Below are 14,345 nucleotides of genomic sequence, written 5' to 3' on the forward strand. Positions count from 1 at the left end.
AAGCTTCACTATAGCCTCTGGTAATGTCCCAGTCTCACTTCTGGATGGGTTTGCATTGTGAATGTGGTGTAAATGATCCCAGAAGTAGGAGAAAGAGCAGGTGCTGCACAGTTATCTCCTGGGAGATCTGTTATTCTTCACATTACATTAAAACCATGCTGGAGAAAGAAACAAGACATCCAGTGTGTCATTGTTTCATGGAGCAACCTACTAAAGAAGAAACTTCAGGCTACAAGTAGTAGGTGATGTTTTCCAGTCCCAGGGTAGGAAGTTGCAAGCTCTCCTGGGAGTCCCAGGACGCTCAACTGGAATAGGCCAAGTCCTGAAGGACACTACTGTCACCAATCCTCTCCATCTCATTCTTTTACCAAAGGATAAAATAAAATACAACAAACATGGGCTTGTGTAGAACTGCTCAAACAGTGATAGGATTTCCCAGCAATATTGGTACAGAAATTGTCCAAGAGATGCGAATGCACTAATAAAGGTGATGAAGCAGCACATCTCAGAGCACAGCCAGTTTCTGTCAGGGGACACAACTGCCTCTCCGTGCTAATGTTGGGGTTTGGGGCATGGGTCCTGCCACAAAGAGAAACTGTTAGACTTCAAAAGCTGATAGTGATGCTTCCTAGAAAATTCGCTGTAAGTTTTGGCTGTGTCTGTCAAAGTTTTAGGTCATTTCCAGAGGAAATGAGGCTTCTGCCTCATGCCCCATGTGTGTAGTTCCTCTCCATCCCTCATAATAACTGCTGAAGCCATTGACTACTTTCAGTCCCGCTTGTAATTGAGAGCAAAGCTCTCAGAAATATGAGGTCATGACAGGTTTTGCAAAATAATTAGCTGGACAGAGGAATAAAACCCTGCTAATGCCCCCACAGAGGAGAAAACAGCAATGTACGTGAAGCCCTTTTTAGATGTCAAGAAATCTACAAGCAAGAATGAGGTTAAGGATGTTCCAGGAGAGATTTAGAAGAAAGTTTGCGTCTTGTTAAATGCCAGAAAACCCACTCCTTGCTCAAGGTTATCCTCCCATATTGAATTGCTGGTGCCCAGGAAGGCATGTGCTCTAGCTCCAGCTTTTCTTGTGGTTGTGGAGTTCATAATGTCTCTGCCTTGTGGCTTCTCTCATGTCTTATAAGAGATGAGTTCACATTGCCATTTCAGTACAATTCAATTAAAAAGTCAATTAGCCCAGATACAAAGTGATCGACTTCATTAATTCTGCTGTTCATGCAACAACACTGGGTTTTGTTGCTGTTGTATTCTGCTGTCTTACTCTACTCTGAATTGTATGTGACTTTTCCTGCTCTGCAGTCCTAGTAGACACACGCCACGCATGCAGCATGCATACACCTTCTTTCCAGGTTCAGCAGTTGAAAATGTTGGAAGGGAGCAGCTCTAGGCAAGTCCCTACATGCTGTAAAACTCTTAAGCATTGTTAAGTAACAAGCAGAGCTTTTAAGAACATGGTTTTCAACTTCTCAGAAGGAACCACATGCCTTTCTGGATCACCTAGCCCTGTCCTCCAAGATTTTCTTTCATTTGCTGTACATTTGGGACTACACTGTATTTCCTAGAAGTGAAATGATGTCATTAAAAAAAAAAATTAGTCTGAATTTTGTCAAATCCAAATTGTGTTGACTTCTCTACAAATTCTGATAGTTTCACTTCAGCTTCAGACTCTTTGTTTCAAAAAAGAATGACCACGGCAGGGAGATTGCTGGATGGCTGGCACCTGTTTACCAAGGAAAAAGGGATTTGAAGGGAGTATGAAATTTACAGCTTTGTGTTTGTTGGTAATTAGATATCTCAGTGAGAGAATATGACACATGTTGTTTGTTAGACTCCAATAATTTGTTCTTAGCATTCAACTTATAAATTGAACTAGTTCTGGCTTTTAAAGAGATGAGTCTTGAAAAAGTGTCTGGAAAAACAAGTCTTCCCTGTTTAAATAAGGAATGTGCCAAATGACTGGCAGGTACTTGATATATAATTTAAATTTAAAAGAGGAAGAAACAGTTCTAGATAAAGATCTCCTGGAATATCTAGGGGAAATATATGCACCTATATTTAGCTTATCCCTGGTTTCAACCCCTAAATGCACACAGAGCAGCACGCACTTAGTTTTTGAAAAGAGCAGGCCTTGATCCTTTAACAAGCTCTGCAAAACTCACTAATAAAGTTACATCCTTGTTAATCGCATACGTGCTCCCCAGTTCCTTCTTTGATACACCTTGTTCACAGAGATAAATCATGGAGCCGCAGATGTTCAGGAATTGTTACAGAAGGAAGTTGATGGCAGGTGGTCACAGATGGCAGATCTTCCGCAGGAATCCTGACCCTGGGGTTTTGCTGTGAGAAAGGAAGAACCAGAGAGAGATTACTCAATGGCTAAGGGTGACATGGTCAAAGTGTCTTGCTAGAAATCTGCTCTTTCAAGCAACACAGAGGAGGCAGCCAGGGTCAGACCCACCAATTGGAAGAACTTTGTGGTAGCTTAGTCAAAAAGGCCACACTGTAGAGGTGGCCATTCAGAAGGAATTTGCACAACATAGCAGGACATCTCTGCTGGGGAAGGAGAACGGGTTGCTGTAACAGGGGGAGGGGAGAGAGGGCAGAGGAAAGGGAAGATAAGCCATGGACAGAGACATCAAATCACAGTTTGTTTATTGACTCTTGGAAACACTTTGCAAGAACTTGCGTGAAGAGAGAAATTAAGATGGGAAAAGGAGGATGGAGAAACAAAACTGAAGCGAGGTTTGGGTTGCGGGTGGAGAGTTCAAATATACTGTTTGACTAGGGAGAAGGCAGAATGAAGGATGGGTCATGGCTTTTCACATTTTGCCCTCTATAAGGGCAAAAAATTAAGGAAAGAAAATGAATGGATCTGAGCCATCATGGGGGTGTGGGAGGACAGGTCTCCCACTGGGACAGAGGGAAGAAGAACTCAGCTAACAACCACACCAGCAAAGGTCGGGGTAGAGAGAGCAGGGAGGTCAGTCTGAGCCCATGGGGACTTTTTTCCCTAGCACACTGGCCTTAATGAAAATTATCGGTATTCTTCCTTTGTCACCTGCAGGACCCAAGGAGACACCACACCATGGAAGTCACTATCAGGAGGCACTTCCTGAGTTTTGCTGTTTTCCTCATGCACTGTGTGGTCCGCAAGGCGAGCTGTGAGAAAGGCAATACTTCCCCTCTGCACTTCACCCACTTCTTCTACAATGCCACCATCTACGAGAATTCAGCCCCCAAGACCTATGTGGAGAGCTATGTCAAAATGGGTATTTACAAGACAGACCCCGAGTGGGACATCAGATACAGAATAGCCTCTGGTGACAACAGTGGTCTCTTTAAAACAGAGGAGCATGTGATCGGGGATTTCTGCTTCTTGAGAATAAGAACCAGGAGCAGCAACACAGCACTTTTAAACCGAGAGGTCAAAGACAGTTATATGTTAATAATCAAGGCCACAGAGAGCACCTATGCCTACGAAGCCTGGGCCAAAGTCTTGATCCACATTCTGGACAGAAATGACTTGAAACCTCTCTTTTCACCTCCCTCCTACAAAGTGTCCATCAGAGAAGACACTCCTCTGAAAACAGTGGTCAGCATGCTCAGTGCCACTGATGCTGATGCTGGCCAGAATGCCGAGTTCTACTATGCCCTCAACACCAAGTCCGACCTATTCACCGTTCACCCCACCACGGGAGCAGTTATGACAACAGGTAGGCTGAACAGCACCCATCGAGGCAGGCACTACCTGCAGGTTTTGGCTGTAGACAGAATGAGAAAGATCACAGAGGGGAATGGCTTTGGAAACTTGGCTGATCTCATGATCCAAGTGGAGCCATCTGCCAGGAAACCCCCTTCTATCTCCTCAGTGAAGGTGACACCACCTGACTCAGCCGATGACTTTCTCTATGCAACTCTGTCTGTAGAAAGTGGTGACTCAGAAGGAGGGATAGATTCAGTTGACTTTGTTGATGGAGATCCAGGGAGACATTTCAAAGCCATCAAATCCTACTTTGGGAGCACTGAGTTCATGATTGTGTCAACCAAAGAGATCAACTGGCTACTTTACCCGTTTGGTTTCAACCTCAGTCTGCAAGCCAAAGACAAAGGCAAGCCACCGCTGTTCTCTCCTATTAGAGTGATCCATATACCTCCCTCCAAGTATGTCTCTGCCAAGTTTGAGAAAGAAGTGTACCGGGTCCAGCTCAGTGAATTTTCCCCAGTTGGAAGTCAAGTTGTTATGGTGAAGATCACACCAGTCTTCCCAAATCTTAAGTATATTTTGAAACCTACTCCTAACAGCACAAGTTTTAAAATCAATCCTCACACTGGACTGATAACTACAGTCAGAGCAATGGACTTCCGTGAGCAGTCTCATTTTGAGCTTGAAGTTACAACTGCTAACAGTCACACATCCACAACTGTTGTCATTGACATCACTGACTGCAACAATCATGCTCCAAGTTTTAGTCAGTCTTCATACCGTGGGGCCTTTGATGAAAATGTGCCTCCTGGCACCAGTATCTTAACAGTAAGGGCTACAGATGAAGATGAAGGAAACAATGGCTTTGTCACCTACACCATAGCCAACCAGAAGTCAGTTCCCTTTGTCATTGATCCCTATTCTGGCATCATTTCCACCTCCAAGTCAATGGACTATGAGTTGATGCAGAGATGGTATCATCTACAAGTGTGGGCATCCGATTGGGGCTCACCCTTCCGCCATGAAACAGAGGTATACGTCTCCCTCACGCTGAGCAATGTCAATGACAACGCTCCTGTGTTTGAGAAGGCAAGTTGCAGTGGCACAATCCCACGGGACTTTCCTGTTGGGAATCCTGTGGCCACGGTGTCTGCAATTGATAGTGATGAGCTGCAGCATATCAAATATGAAATCAGGTCTGGCAATGAGTTACGGCATTTTGAACTGAATCCCATCTCTGGAGTAATATCCCTTAGAATATCTCTGCGAGATCTTCCTTCTGAACAACCCCTTTTTTACTCTTTGAAAATAACTGCAACAGATGGAGAGAACTACGCGTTGCCAACATCTGTAAATATCACTGTGGTCAACCAAGGTCTCCCCGTCAAAATGCACTGTGAGGAAACAGGAGTCTTGAAACAACTAACAGAAACTATCATACACTCTATTGAGTCTCAGTCTCAAGGCCATGGGCAGGATGATGAAACATCTCTGAACTTGCACCTGATAAACCATAATGCTCCAAAGTTTGATGACAGCTTTCCACGATCTATTGATATCATAGAGACTGTTCCCATCAACTCAACTATTGCTGACCTGTCAGCTATTGATCCTGATACTGGTTTTAATGGAAAATTGGTCTATGTGATCTCAGATGGAAATGATGACAGTTGCTTTACCATCCACCTAGAACTGGGTCTCCTTCAAGTTCTTTCTCCTCTAGATCATGAACGAACCAGCTTCTACATTCTTAACATTACTGTGTACGACCTTGGCACACCACAGAAATCATCTTGGAAACTCTTGGCTGTGAATGTGTTGGATACCAATGATAACACTCCTAAATTCCCACAAGGTGCCTACTGGGTGGCGATACCAGAACATGTAGCAACAGGGACAACAATAGCTCAAATGAAAGCAGAAGATGCCGATACAGATGACAATGGGAGAATAAAATATTCTCTCCTAACCCCCACTGATAAGTTTGCCATTAACAGTGTCACTGGAGAAGTGACAGTTACAGGTGCCCTGGATAGGGAATTGTGGCCTTGCTATGTGCTGAAAATAGAAGCTAGGGACCAGCCCAAAACAGGCTACCAGCTGTTCTCCGTCACGGATCTCATTGTGACTCTGGAGGATGTAAATGACAACAGCCCGCACTGCCTCCCAGCCCTCAACAGTGTGAAGGTCCCAGAGGACCTGCCCGTGGGAACCATTCTCCTCTTTCTGGAGGCTTTTGACCCAGATGCTGGCTCTGGGGGTGAGGTGAGGTACAGCCTCATTAATGATGAAGAGATGATGTTTCATGTGGATAAGCTGACCGGGGCACTCCGGTTGGAGAAGGAGCTGGACTATGAGAAGAAGGACTCTTACAATCTAACTGTGCAGGTCAGTGACAGCGGAAAGCCTTTCTCTCGCTCTTCTCTCTGCCACCTGGAAGTGAACATCCTTGATGTCAACGAGAACTTGCACCCACCACGCTTTGCCTCCTTTGTCTTCAAAGGCTGGGTGCAGGAGAACAGCCCTGAGGGCACATCAGTGATGATGGTCACAGCAAAAGATATCGATAAGGGGAAAGATGGAGAGGTTCAATATTTCCTCCGAGAGGGCACTGGCCTGTCCGTCTTCCGCATTGAAAAGGACACAGGTAATGACAACTTAGTTAATGGTGTACTTTAAAGACTTAAACTATATGCTATGTTTGGCCTTTTTGACCCAATAGAACATTTCTATATTCTCTCTATTTACAAAGTCCTGTGCGTTCAAATCTTTCTTGCTTGTGCAGGGGTGTACAATGTACATCCCTGTATCTGTGGAGGAGCAAGCAGGGCTTTTCTCCTTAAAGTAATGGAAAATCAATGTCTGTCCTTCCCCAAAATGCCAAGGTCTTACCTTTCACTTGTGTATTAAATTATCCTCAGCACAAGCAAGCCCTCACCTTCCACACAATCTCACAGCCATACAAGGTTGGTGCCAGAGTTTATACCTGCAGCAAAGATTAGAGTTTATACCTGCAGGAAAGCAGACTAGAGACACAGACTGGTCTGGCATTAAGGACAAAGTGATCTAAGTTCCTTAAATCCCTCACAAGCACATTCTGTCATTGTTCTAGGCACCATCCGAACCATAGGACCACTCGACCGAGAAGGAACATCTCACTATTGGCTAACAGTGCTAGCTCTTGACCTGGGAACAATTCCTCTGTCTTCTGTGACTGAAATTTATATTGAAGTCACCGATACCAATGACAACCCACCTCAGATGTCCAGACCTGTCTTCTATGCCTCTGTGATTGAGAATTCCCCACGAAACACATCTGTCCTTCAGCTTGATGCCTTTGATCCAGATTCTAGCTCAGAGGGCAAACTGACTTTTCACATCTTAACTGGAAATCCTCAAGGACTCTTCACCATTAACCTCATTACAGGTAAGACTGACCCAACTCGGCATCTGTTTTTGAGGCTTCTAAGTGCCCAGAGGATGTTACATATTCAATATAAACAGCCCACACAGCTGCCTTTGTCACACCTTCCTTCTGCAGCGAAAGTCCCAGCCTCCAAATATACCGTGTGGGGAAGCTAAGGGTTGAAATCCTCAAGCTGAGGGCTGCCTTTTGCATCCAGATGGCTCTTAGAATGACACAAACATGCTACTTTCAAAGCCCTAAACAGAACGAAGCAGTTGTTTTTAATCTTCCCCCTTATAAACAACTGCCCTATCGCACAGCCTGAGCCAGGAAACACCCTCTGGAGGTGAGTATCGGTTCCCGAGACAGACCAAGGCAGGATTAATAAAAATGAATCCCACTCCCTTTAAAGGCTCCACCCATTCTCCAGTGCTATTAATGTAGTAAGTGTAGTAAGCCTCTTCTGCCATCTTCCTAGACTATCTTTCATCTGAGGATTAATTACCAGATCTTTCAGAGCCATCAAAAACCCGCTGATGTTTTGTGTAAACAGCTTCCTCAAACTATCCCGGCAGAGCTGACATTGGGCCAGTCTGGCAAGGAAAGCTGTGCTGAGCCCTTTGCACCATCAGCTCCTGGGAGAAGAGGGAAGGGAGGGCACAGAGCCTGTGTATGGGAGAGGATTAATTGCATGACTTTGATCTCCTGTGGATGATAAAAGCAGTTCACCTACTGCAGCAGGCTAGAAGCCTGCTCTCAGATGAGAAAGGAGATGGATGTATTGAAAAAGGCTAGTGCAGTTCTCAATTACTTGTTACCTGTGGTGTAATGGCTCTCTGGCAGTCCTCTACAGCTGGCTGGGAGGGAGATGTTTAGAAAGGAATTGTTATGCCAAAACACTGATATCCCTCTGGTTGCAAGAGATTCATAGGGTGTCTCCACGTGGCACCATATAGATACACCTGGAGATGTCAGCTAACTGTGACCACTGCTACGCCCAGTTGTAGTTATCTACACTGTCAGAAGCTTTTTAACCAGGTCAGGGCATTGCTCTGCATCCAGCTTTCCCACATAGTCCAAACAACTATGCACAACTCAGCCCCACGGACAGCTTGCACAAATGCAGGGTGCCATGGAGAGGTGCCTTCAGAGGCCCTATTTTAGAAGACCACTGCCTTTTCGATAGGATGTGGACCAGAAACAGCTGTCAGGACACCAGGCCAGCTCCCCTCACCTGCTGAGCTCCAGCTTGCACCCATGCACCCTGCAGGAAATTCAGCCTTCTCTCTGCTGCAGGCAGCAGGCAAAGCTTTCACCCCAGTGTGAGTGCATCCCTACAAAGCCGGGCTCCGAGGCTGGTGTGTTTTATGGCAAAATAAGCAACACTGGCAAAATCTTAACGTTTGCTAATGAGACGCTTCACCTCTAAGACAACCCTTTAATTCCCATCTTAGACAAAAAAAGCTCTCTCGGGTATGAGTCATCTCCTATCCATCTCTCTCTACAGTCAGGTAATTTGCATGTGAAGAGTGATAAGTTTGTCAGTCCTGTAAGAAACCCATGAGCTGATCTTATCTCTTGGACAGTTGCTGGAGGTCTCTTCTTTAAAGCCTGAGCTTGGAGGTTGCTTAAGGGCCTGCTTCCAAGCCTCATGAGGATTCAGTTATCCGTTGTTTTACTTGCATGTCACCCAAAAGAGCAAATAATAACCTGCAAACATTGGCATAAACTGAGCAGATAACATCCTCATGCTTACAGCATCTAAAGAGGAGTCATCTGCTGCTACTGCCAGAAAGAATATCATAGCTTGCCTAAATTTCAGGGCTGTAGGCAGCTTACTGGAAACCCTGTGATATTTTCATTATTTGGACAAGGGCATGCTAGTTGCTCCATTAAGTAGAATGAAAATATAATCTTTGGTCTCAGCTTAGTCATGCAGCATTGGAAGATGAACTGCTCGTCTTCCAGTTCCTGGTCATTCATATCAGTCCAGGGTTGTATTCAAAAAAAGAAATATCCCAGTGCAGTGCAAATCAAATTACTACATCTGAATGGGAGAACAGAGAAAACACTGCAAGTATCTGAGCACTATAGTGCTACTAGACCACTAATGTTTATTCTGGATTTTTAGTTAGGATATGTCCTTTGTTTTTTAAATGCAAGAAATGCATCTCTTCTTTCACTAACTAGAGCAAATGATCACAAAAAGACCCAGAAACATTGCAGTTCTTGAAATGCCAGAGATTTGTATGATTCAGATTGCCAGTGCTCCTTCCATAGTCAATCCCAAATCCTATGACAGCAAAAGAGTTTTGAGTAGGCAGAGCTGCTGCTTATCTGGGATGAAGCTGAATCTCTGTCACATTATTCAATGATAACTGAAGTTTCAAGAGGAAACCACAGAGGCTGCTGCTCTTAGTCACATGATTTGAGCAAAGCACAGGATAATCTGCATGTGTCAGGGGTTCCTCCACCTTTCAGATCAGAAGAGAGGCTCCTACACGCAGAGAAGACTGTGATCAAGACCTCTCTTCTTCTCCTATTCCACACTGTCATCAAAAGACAAATAAGTCACACTGACACACTGAAGCCAGAGCGTAAGAGGGCCAGGGTCACTCTGGGTCTCTCCTAGGCAGGGCACTCCTGGTAGGAGCCCCTTGGCAGAAGGAGAGGAGGAGAAAGCTTGTTCTCATCCTATGCACTAATAGGAATTAAGATCCTGATTTACTATTACAATAGGCATGTCCACACCCAGAATAACCCTGCAGAATAGCCCTGCATAATTATTCAGGACACAGTGGCACGCTATTACAGGTAACCTATTTTTGGTCCTGGAGCCAGCTTGTTCTGTGTTTGATCCAGTATCTCAACACAGCCAGCACAGCCCCTTGACTTCTCCTGAGGTCTTGCAAGGGAGACAGGAATGGCCACGATAACTGTCCCTCAGCAGGGCTTGTCTCCTCCAGCATCCCTGAACTACCACAGAATGGCTCGAAGCTCTTCTAGATCTCAATTCCTTAACGAGGGTGAAGAAAAAGAGGGAAAATAAATGAAAGGCTAATGAGAAGAGAGAATAAAACTGTGCAGTAAGATGAAAGCTTTCTGCCATTGGCAATGGAATCTCTCCAGCCCAGCCTGGCAGCTGGTGCAGAGCAGTGTTGGTGGGAGACAGAGATAGATAGATAGATAGATAGATAGATAGATAGATAGATAGATAGATAGATAGAGAGATAGATAGACAGACAGATAGATACACAGAGATAGATACACAGAGAGATGGGGCGATAGCAGGGTTTGGGGTACTCTTTTGCTGGAAAGGTTTTCAGCTTTTGTGCAGGGTTTGCAGTCCCTGATATGAAGGGGGTTCCAGTCCAGACAGGACCAAGAGAAATCAGGAGTTCATGGCAGGAAGAGTCAGGACAAAGCCATTCATGCTGCTGAAGGACTGTTGGGAGAATCTTTCTACCTTGGACTATTCAGCTCTTATCTAGTGCTTGTTCTTCTGGTGCTTCTCCTGCTGTGTCAGTGTCCACGGGCTTCCCCAGAATGCCTGTGGTTGCCTGAATTTCTCTGCATGGAAGGACATGCAGACACAGCCTGCTCTTTAAATCTGAGGGATGGTTGGACTGCTGCTCCTTGAGCCAGTGTACCACTGGCTCCAGCTGAGCATGGAATAGTGCAAAGCATGGTGAGAACAAAAGGGGAGGTGATAGGAGGAGAAGAAAATAGAATAGAAGGTGAAATGGAAGCAACAGTGAGACAACAGAAACAGGATTTCAGGAGAACAACCTCTTCCCTTCTCAGGCTCTTGTGAAAGCCCCAGTGCCTGCAAACTTGATTCTGGCTATTTTAACTATCTTAGATTTTCCTCCCTGCAGCAAGGGCAGGGGGCCAGCAACCTCCACCCCAGCGCTGATCTTGCCAGCAGAAGTTATTATTATTTTTTTTGTTCCCTAACAACAATGCGCTGTTAATTTTGCTGCTCCTGTTCCAACACGACCAGCTTTCCTCTCTCCCCTTTCCAGGCAGCAAGCAGGAGAATTACAGACAATCCTTTCCCATTGCTGTGTGTAGATAGGCTGCAAGAGCAGAGCTTGTGCCTGCCTGTATGCAAGCAACAGAAAGGATTGTTTCTGGACCTTCAGGTGAATGCAGAGCTTGGCTAATTGACCAAGTGCAATTAGGACCTTTGACGGTTTTGTCCAGTCTCTGTAGGACTCGGGAGAAATTTTCAGGGCCACATAGAAGAATACAAATAAAGGACACCCACTCAATTGCAAGTCCTGTGGAAAGGGCTAGTTGGTGTTTTCCATAGGGGCAGGGACTGCACTGATAACTCACACGTGTGCACATGCACACGCAAAACACTCTCATTAAAAACTAAACATGCACTTCCCAGGTCCTTGGAGGGGGCAGCAGAAAGAACCGAGGAACTGTTTCTCCAGGCCATGAAAGCTAACAGCAGTTCTCCTTTAATAACAGTTTCCACTTCCATTTTAGCCCTCTGGCTTCACAGAGTGTATAACCAAGTAGCAACATACAAAAATATGCATAATTCCAGCTGGCTTCTCTTGAGCACCACGTCCGATCCCCGTCTCCCTGTCTCTGGGTGCTCAACTGCCGTGTGAACAGTGCTGGCAGTTTGTGCATCTTGGCAGCCGCACAGCACCACAGCTCCGTACGGAATTAGAGCGATTAACCGTTAACCACAAGAGCTGTCTGATCTCAAGGCAGAGTGGTAACTGACCCTGGAGTGGGGAACTGGGAGCTGCAGTTGGGCACGGGGTAAGGGACAGAGGGAGTTTACCTGGGAGGAGAAGCCAACCCTTTGACTTGTGGCTCAACAGATATGAAGCTAAACCCAAAAATGCCATCTGTCAGACTCCCAGCTGGGATATGGTACAGGTCTGTGACAGAGAGCAGAGTCAGCTCTTACTCCCCAGGAGATCTGAGCATCTTCAGTGGCACAGACATTCACTTCAGACACTGCCTTCACTACAGTCCTTCTCCAGCTATAGAAAGCTGGGCTACGAACCTGTTTTCTTTCATTTTTATCATTAGGTCATGAAAGAATTTCAGGGTGTGACCAGGCAAATCCAAATAATCTCTTCAGAGTGGTTTAAGTTACCTTCCATCAGCTGCATGCAGTAGCCAAGTGCAAACAAGGTATTAGTCTGTTGCAACTGAATTTTGCAATCTGGTAGACTAGAAATATCCCAAGTGTGCACACAGGCAGCTCCAGGTGGTATCTAGCTATGTGTCCTATGGGCTTCTTAGGCCAAAATTATGAACCATCCTCTAAGGTATCTGGAGTTTTAGGCTTTGTTCCCCTCTTCTAGCCAACCTCTTGGCAACGTGGACAGGCGCACCAGAGATCTCAGTGAAATGCTGCTGCAATGACTCCTTTAGGCCCCCATTAAAAGAGCACTTCCGTGCATATCAAGAGTTTTGCTGCTATTGGAGTCCTACAGCCTCCCACAAACCTGTGAGAGTTTCAAAAGCTCCTCAGCCAGCGTGCTCTCAGGCCACTGCTGAGTCCTCTTCACCTGCCAAGACGTCAAAAGGAAGATTAGGGAGAAGAAAAAAAATCCATGACATACATGCAAACAGAGTCTTTCTAATCATCTTGTCATAACACATTAAGGAGTGTTGATTTATGATTGTAAAGGCATTAAATAAGTGTTTTGTGCAGTGGCTGGTGCCAAATACGAATAATCCCAGAGAACAAGTGGAAACAGTTAATAATAGCCTTGTTCCAAGCAGCTGCTCCTTGCTCCCTCCTTCAGCTGCCCGGTGTTACCTGCAGCCATTTGAAATTTTCTCCTGCCTATCATGATCAGACAGCAATACACCAAAGTATGATACAACTGAAAACAATATTATTAATTAAAACTTTCTGGCTTTGGACTAGAAATGAGAGTTGAGATGGGTTCATTCAACTCTGATTTACAAGTCTTTCAGGATGCACAAGTCCACGTGCTCACACTGCTGCAAATGCACGCTGCCTCCCATGCAAAGCATTTCCCAGAGCAGCATGAGCCTGCATCACTGCTTGTGGTGGTCAGGAAAATTCACCTCGCCTTTCATTTGTGTGAGGGCGCAGGACCTCCCTTCACGAGGAAAAAAACACCACGATAACAGTGACCACTGGGAGCAGGAGATGCAGGGAACGGACAAAAACACTCACAGGTGTCAGACTTGATGACTGTCAGATAATCATGTATTATACATACAACTTCATCTGTAAAGCAGTTGTGAAAATGGTCTAGAGCTGCTTTTCCCCAAAGGTGAAGAGTCAAGGCACCTGATAACAACTATTATCAAACCAGACATGGAAACACAAGCCTCAACTCCATCCTTTCCACGCTTGCATTTACTCAGCTTCGTCACTGACAGGCCAAAAAGAGGCAATTAAGATGATTTTGTTTAATCTAGTCTATTATAGCCACAATTCCTCCCTCCTGTAGCAAACCTATTGCCTGTGGTTAAACTAGTGTGTATTTTTTAGAAATCCCTCAAATCTTGCAATTGTTAGAATATTCATCCTGTCTCTCAGCAAGGCTTAAATAATATACCACTATTATTATAGACTGCGTACCTTATTTTTAGCCTGAATGCATTTGTTCCAGTGGTAGAATAAAGGGTATTTCCCAAGACAGAAGACAAACTTTTGTCAAAACACTGTAAATTACAAAGAGCAAGGTTCAGCACAGGGAACATAAGAGTCGAGACTTGTTAAGAAGCCAAACTTGTGCCAGCACATGCAGAATGTTTCTTACTTAGAGGCATAAGAAAAGTTTTGTTTTCATGGTCCTGCAGCCTTTCCCACCAAATGCCTTGACAACCCTCAACTGATGTGGGCATCTGGCAGGTGTCCACCCTCCTCTGTGGCCTCTGTAGTCAGAGGTGTGAGAGCAGCACCTCTGCACAGGGATTTGCACTGGAAGTGGACAACTTGCCCTCAGGGGATATCTGTCTTTCTCCTCGGATCACAAGGGGAACCTGAAACAGGACGAGCGGGCAGGATGATGTGGGACACGGGGGGATTTGATCAGCCCTGGCTTTCCTTGGATGCCGAGTCTTGGAGCTCAAAGGGTTTCTTTTTTGGCAGGTCTGATTTCTACAACTTCACGGCAGCTGGATCGAGAATACAAGGCTGAACATATCCTAGAGGTGGGTAATGATGATTGTAATTAGCTTTATTTACCTACAAGTGTATTA

At 45.2% G+C, this 14,345-nt stretch overlaps 1 protein-coding gene across 1 annotated transcript in view; it reads left to right on the forward strand.

The window, feature by feature from the left end:
- The first annotated feature begins 3,100 nt into the window (after positions 1-3,100).
- Positions 3,101-14,345, forward strand: part of FAT2 (FAT atypical cadherin 2) — a 47,051-nt gene continuing 35,806 nt past the window's right edge. Inside the window, exons 1-3 of the mRNA XM_074916485.1 lie at positions 3,101-6,365; positions 6,831-7,145; positions 14,236-14,297. Coding sequence (XP_074772586.1) covers positions 3,101-6,365; positions 6,831-7,145; positions 14,236-14,297 — 3,642 coding nt within the window. The remainder of the gene's footprint in view (positions 6,366-6,830; positions 7,146-14,235; positions 14,298-14,345) is intronic.

The sequence above is a fragment of the Athene noctua genome, chromosome 12 (assembly GCF_965140245.1).
Source record: "Athene noctua chromosome 12, bAthNoc1.hap1.1, whole genome shotgun sequence".
In the NCBI taxonomy this organism is placed as follows: Eukaryota; Metazoa; Chordata; class Aves; order Strigiformes; family Strigidae; genus Athene; species Athene noctua.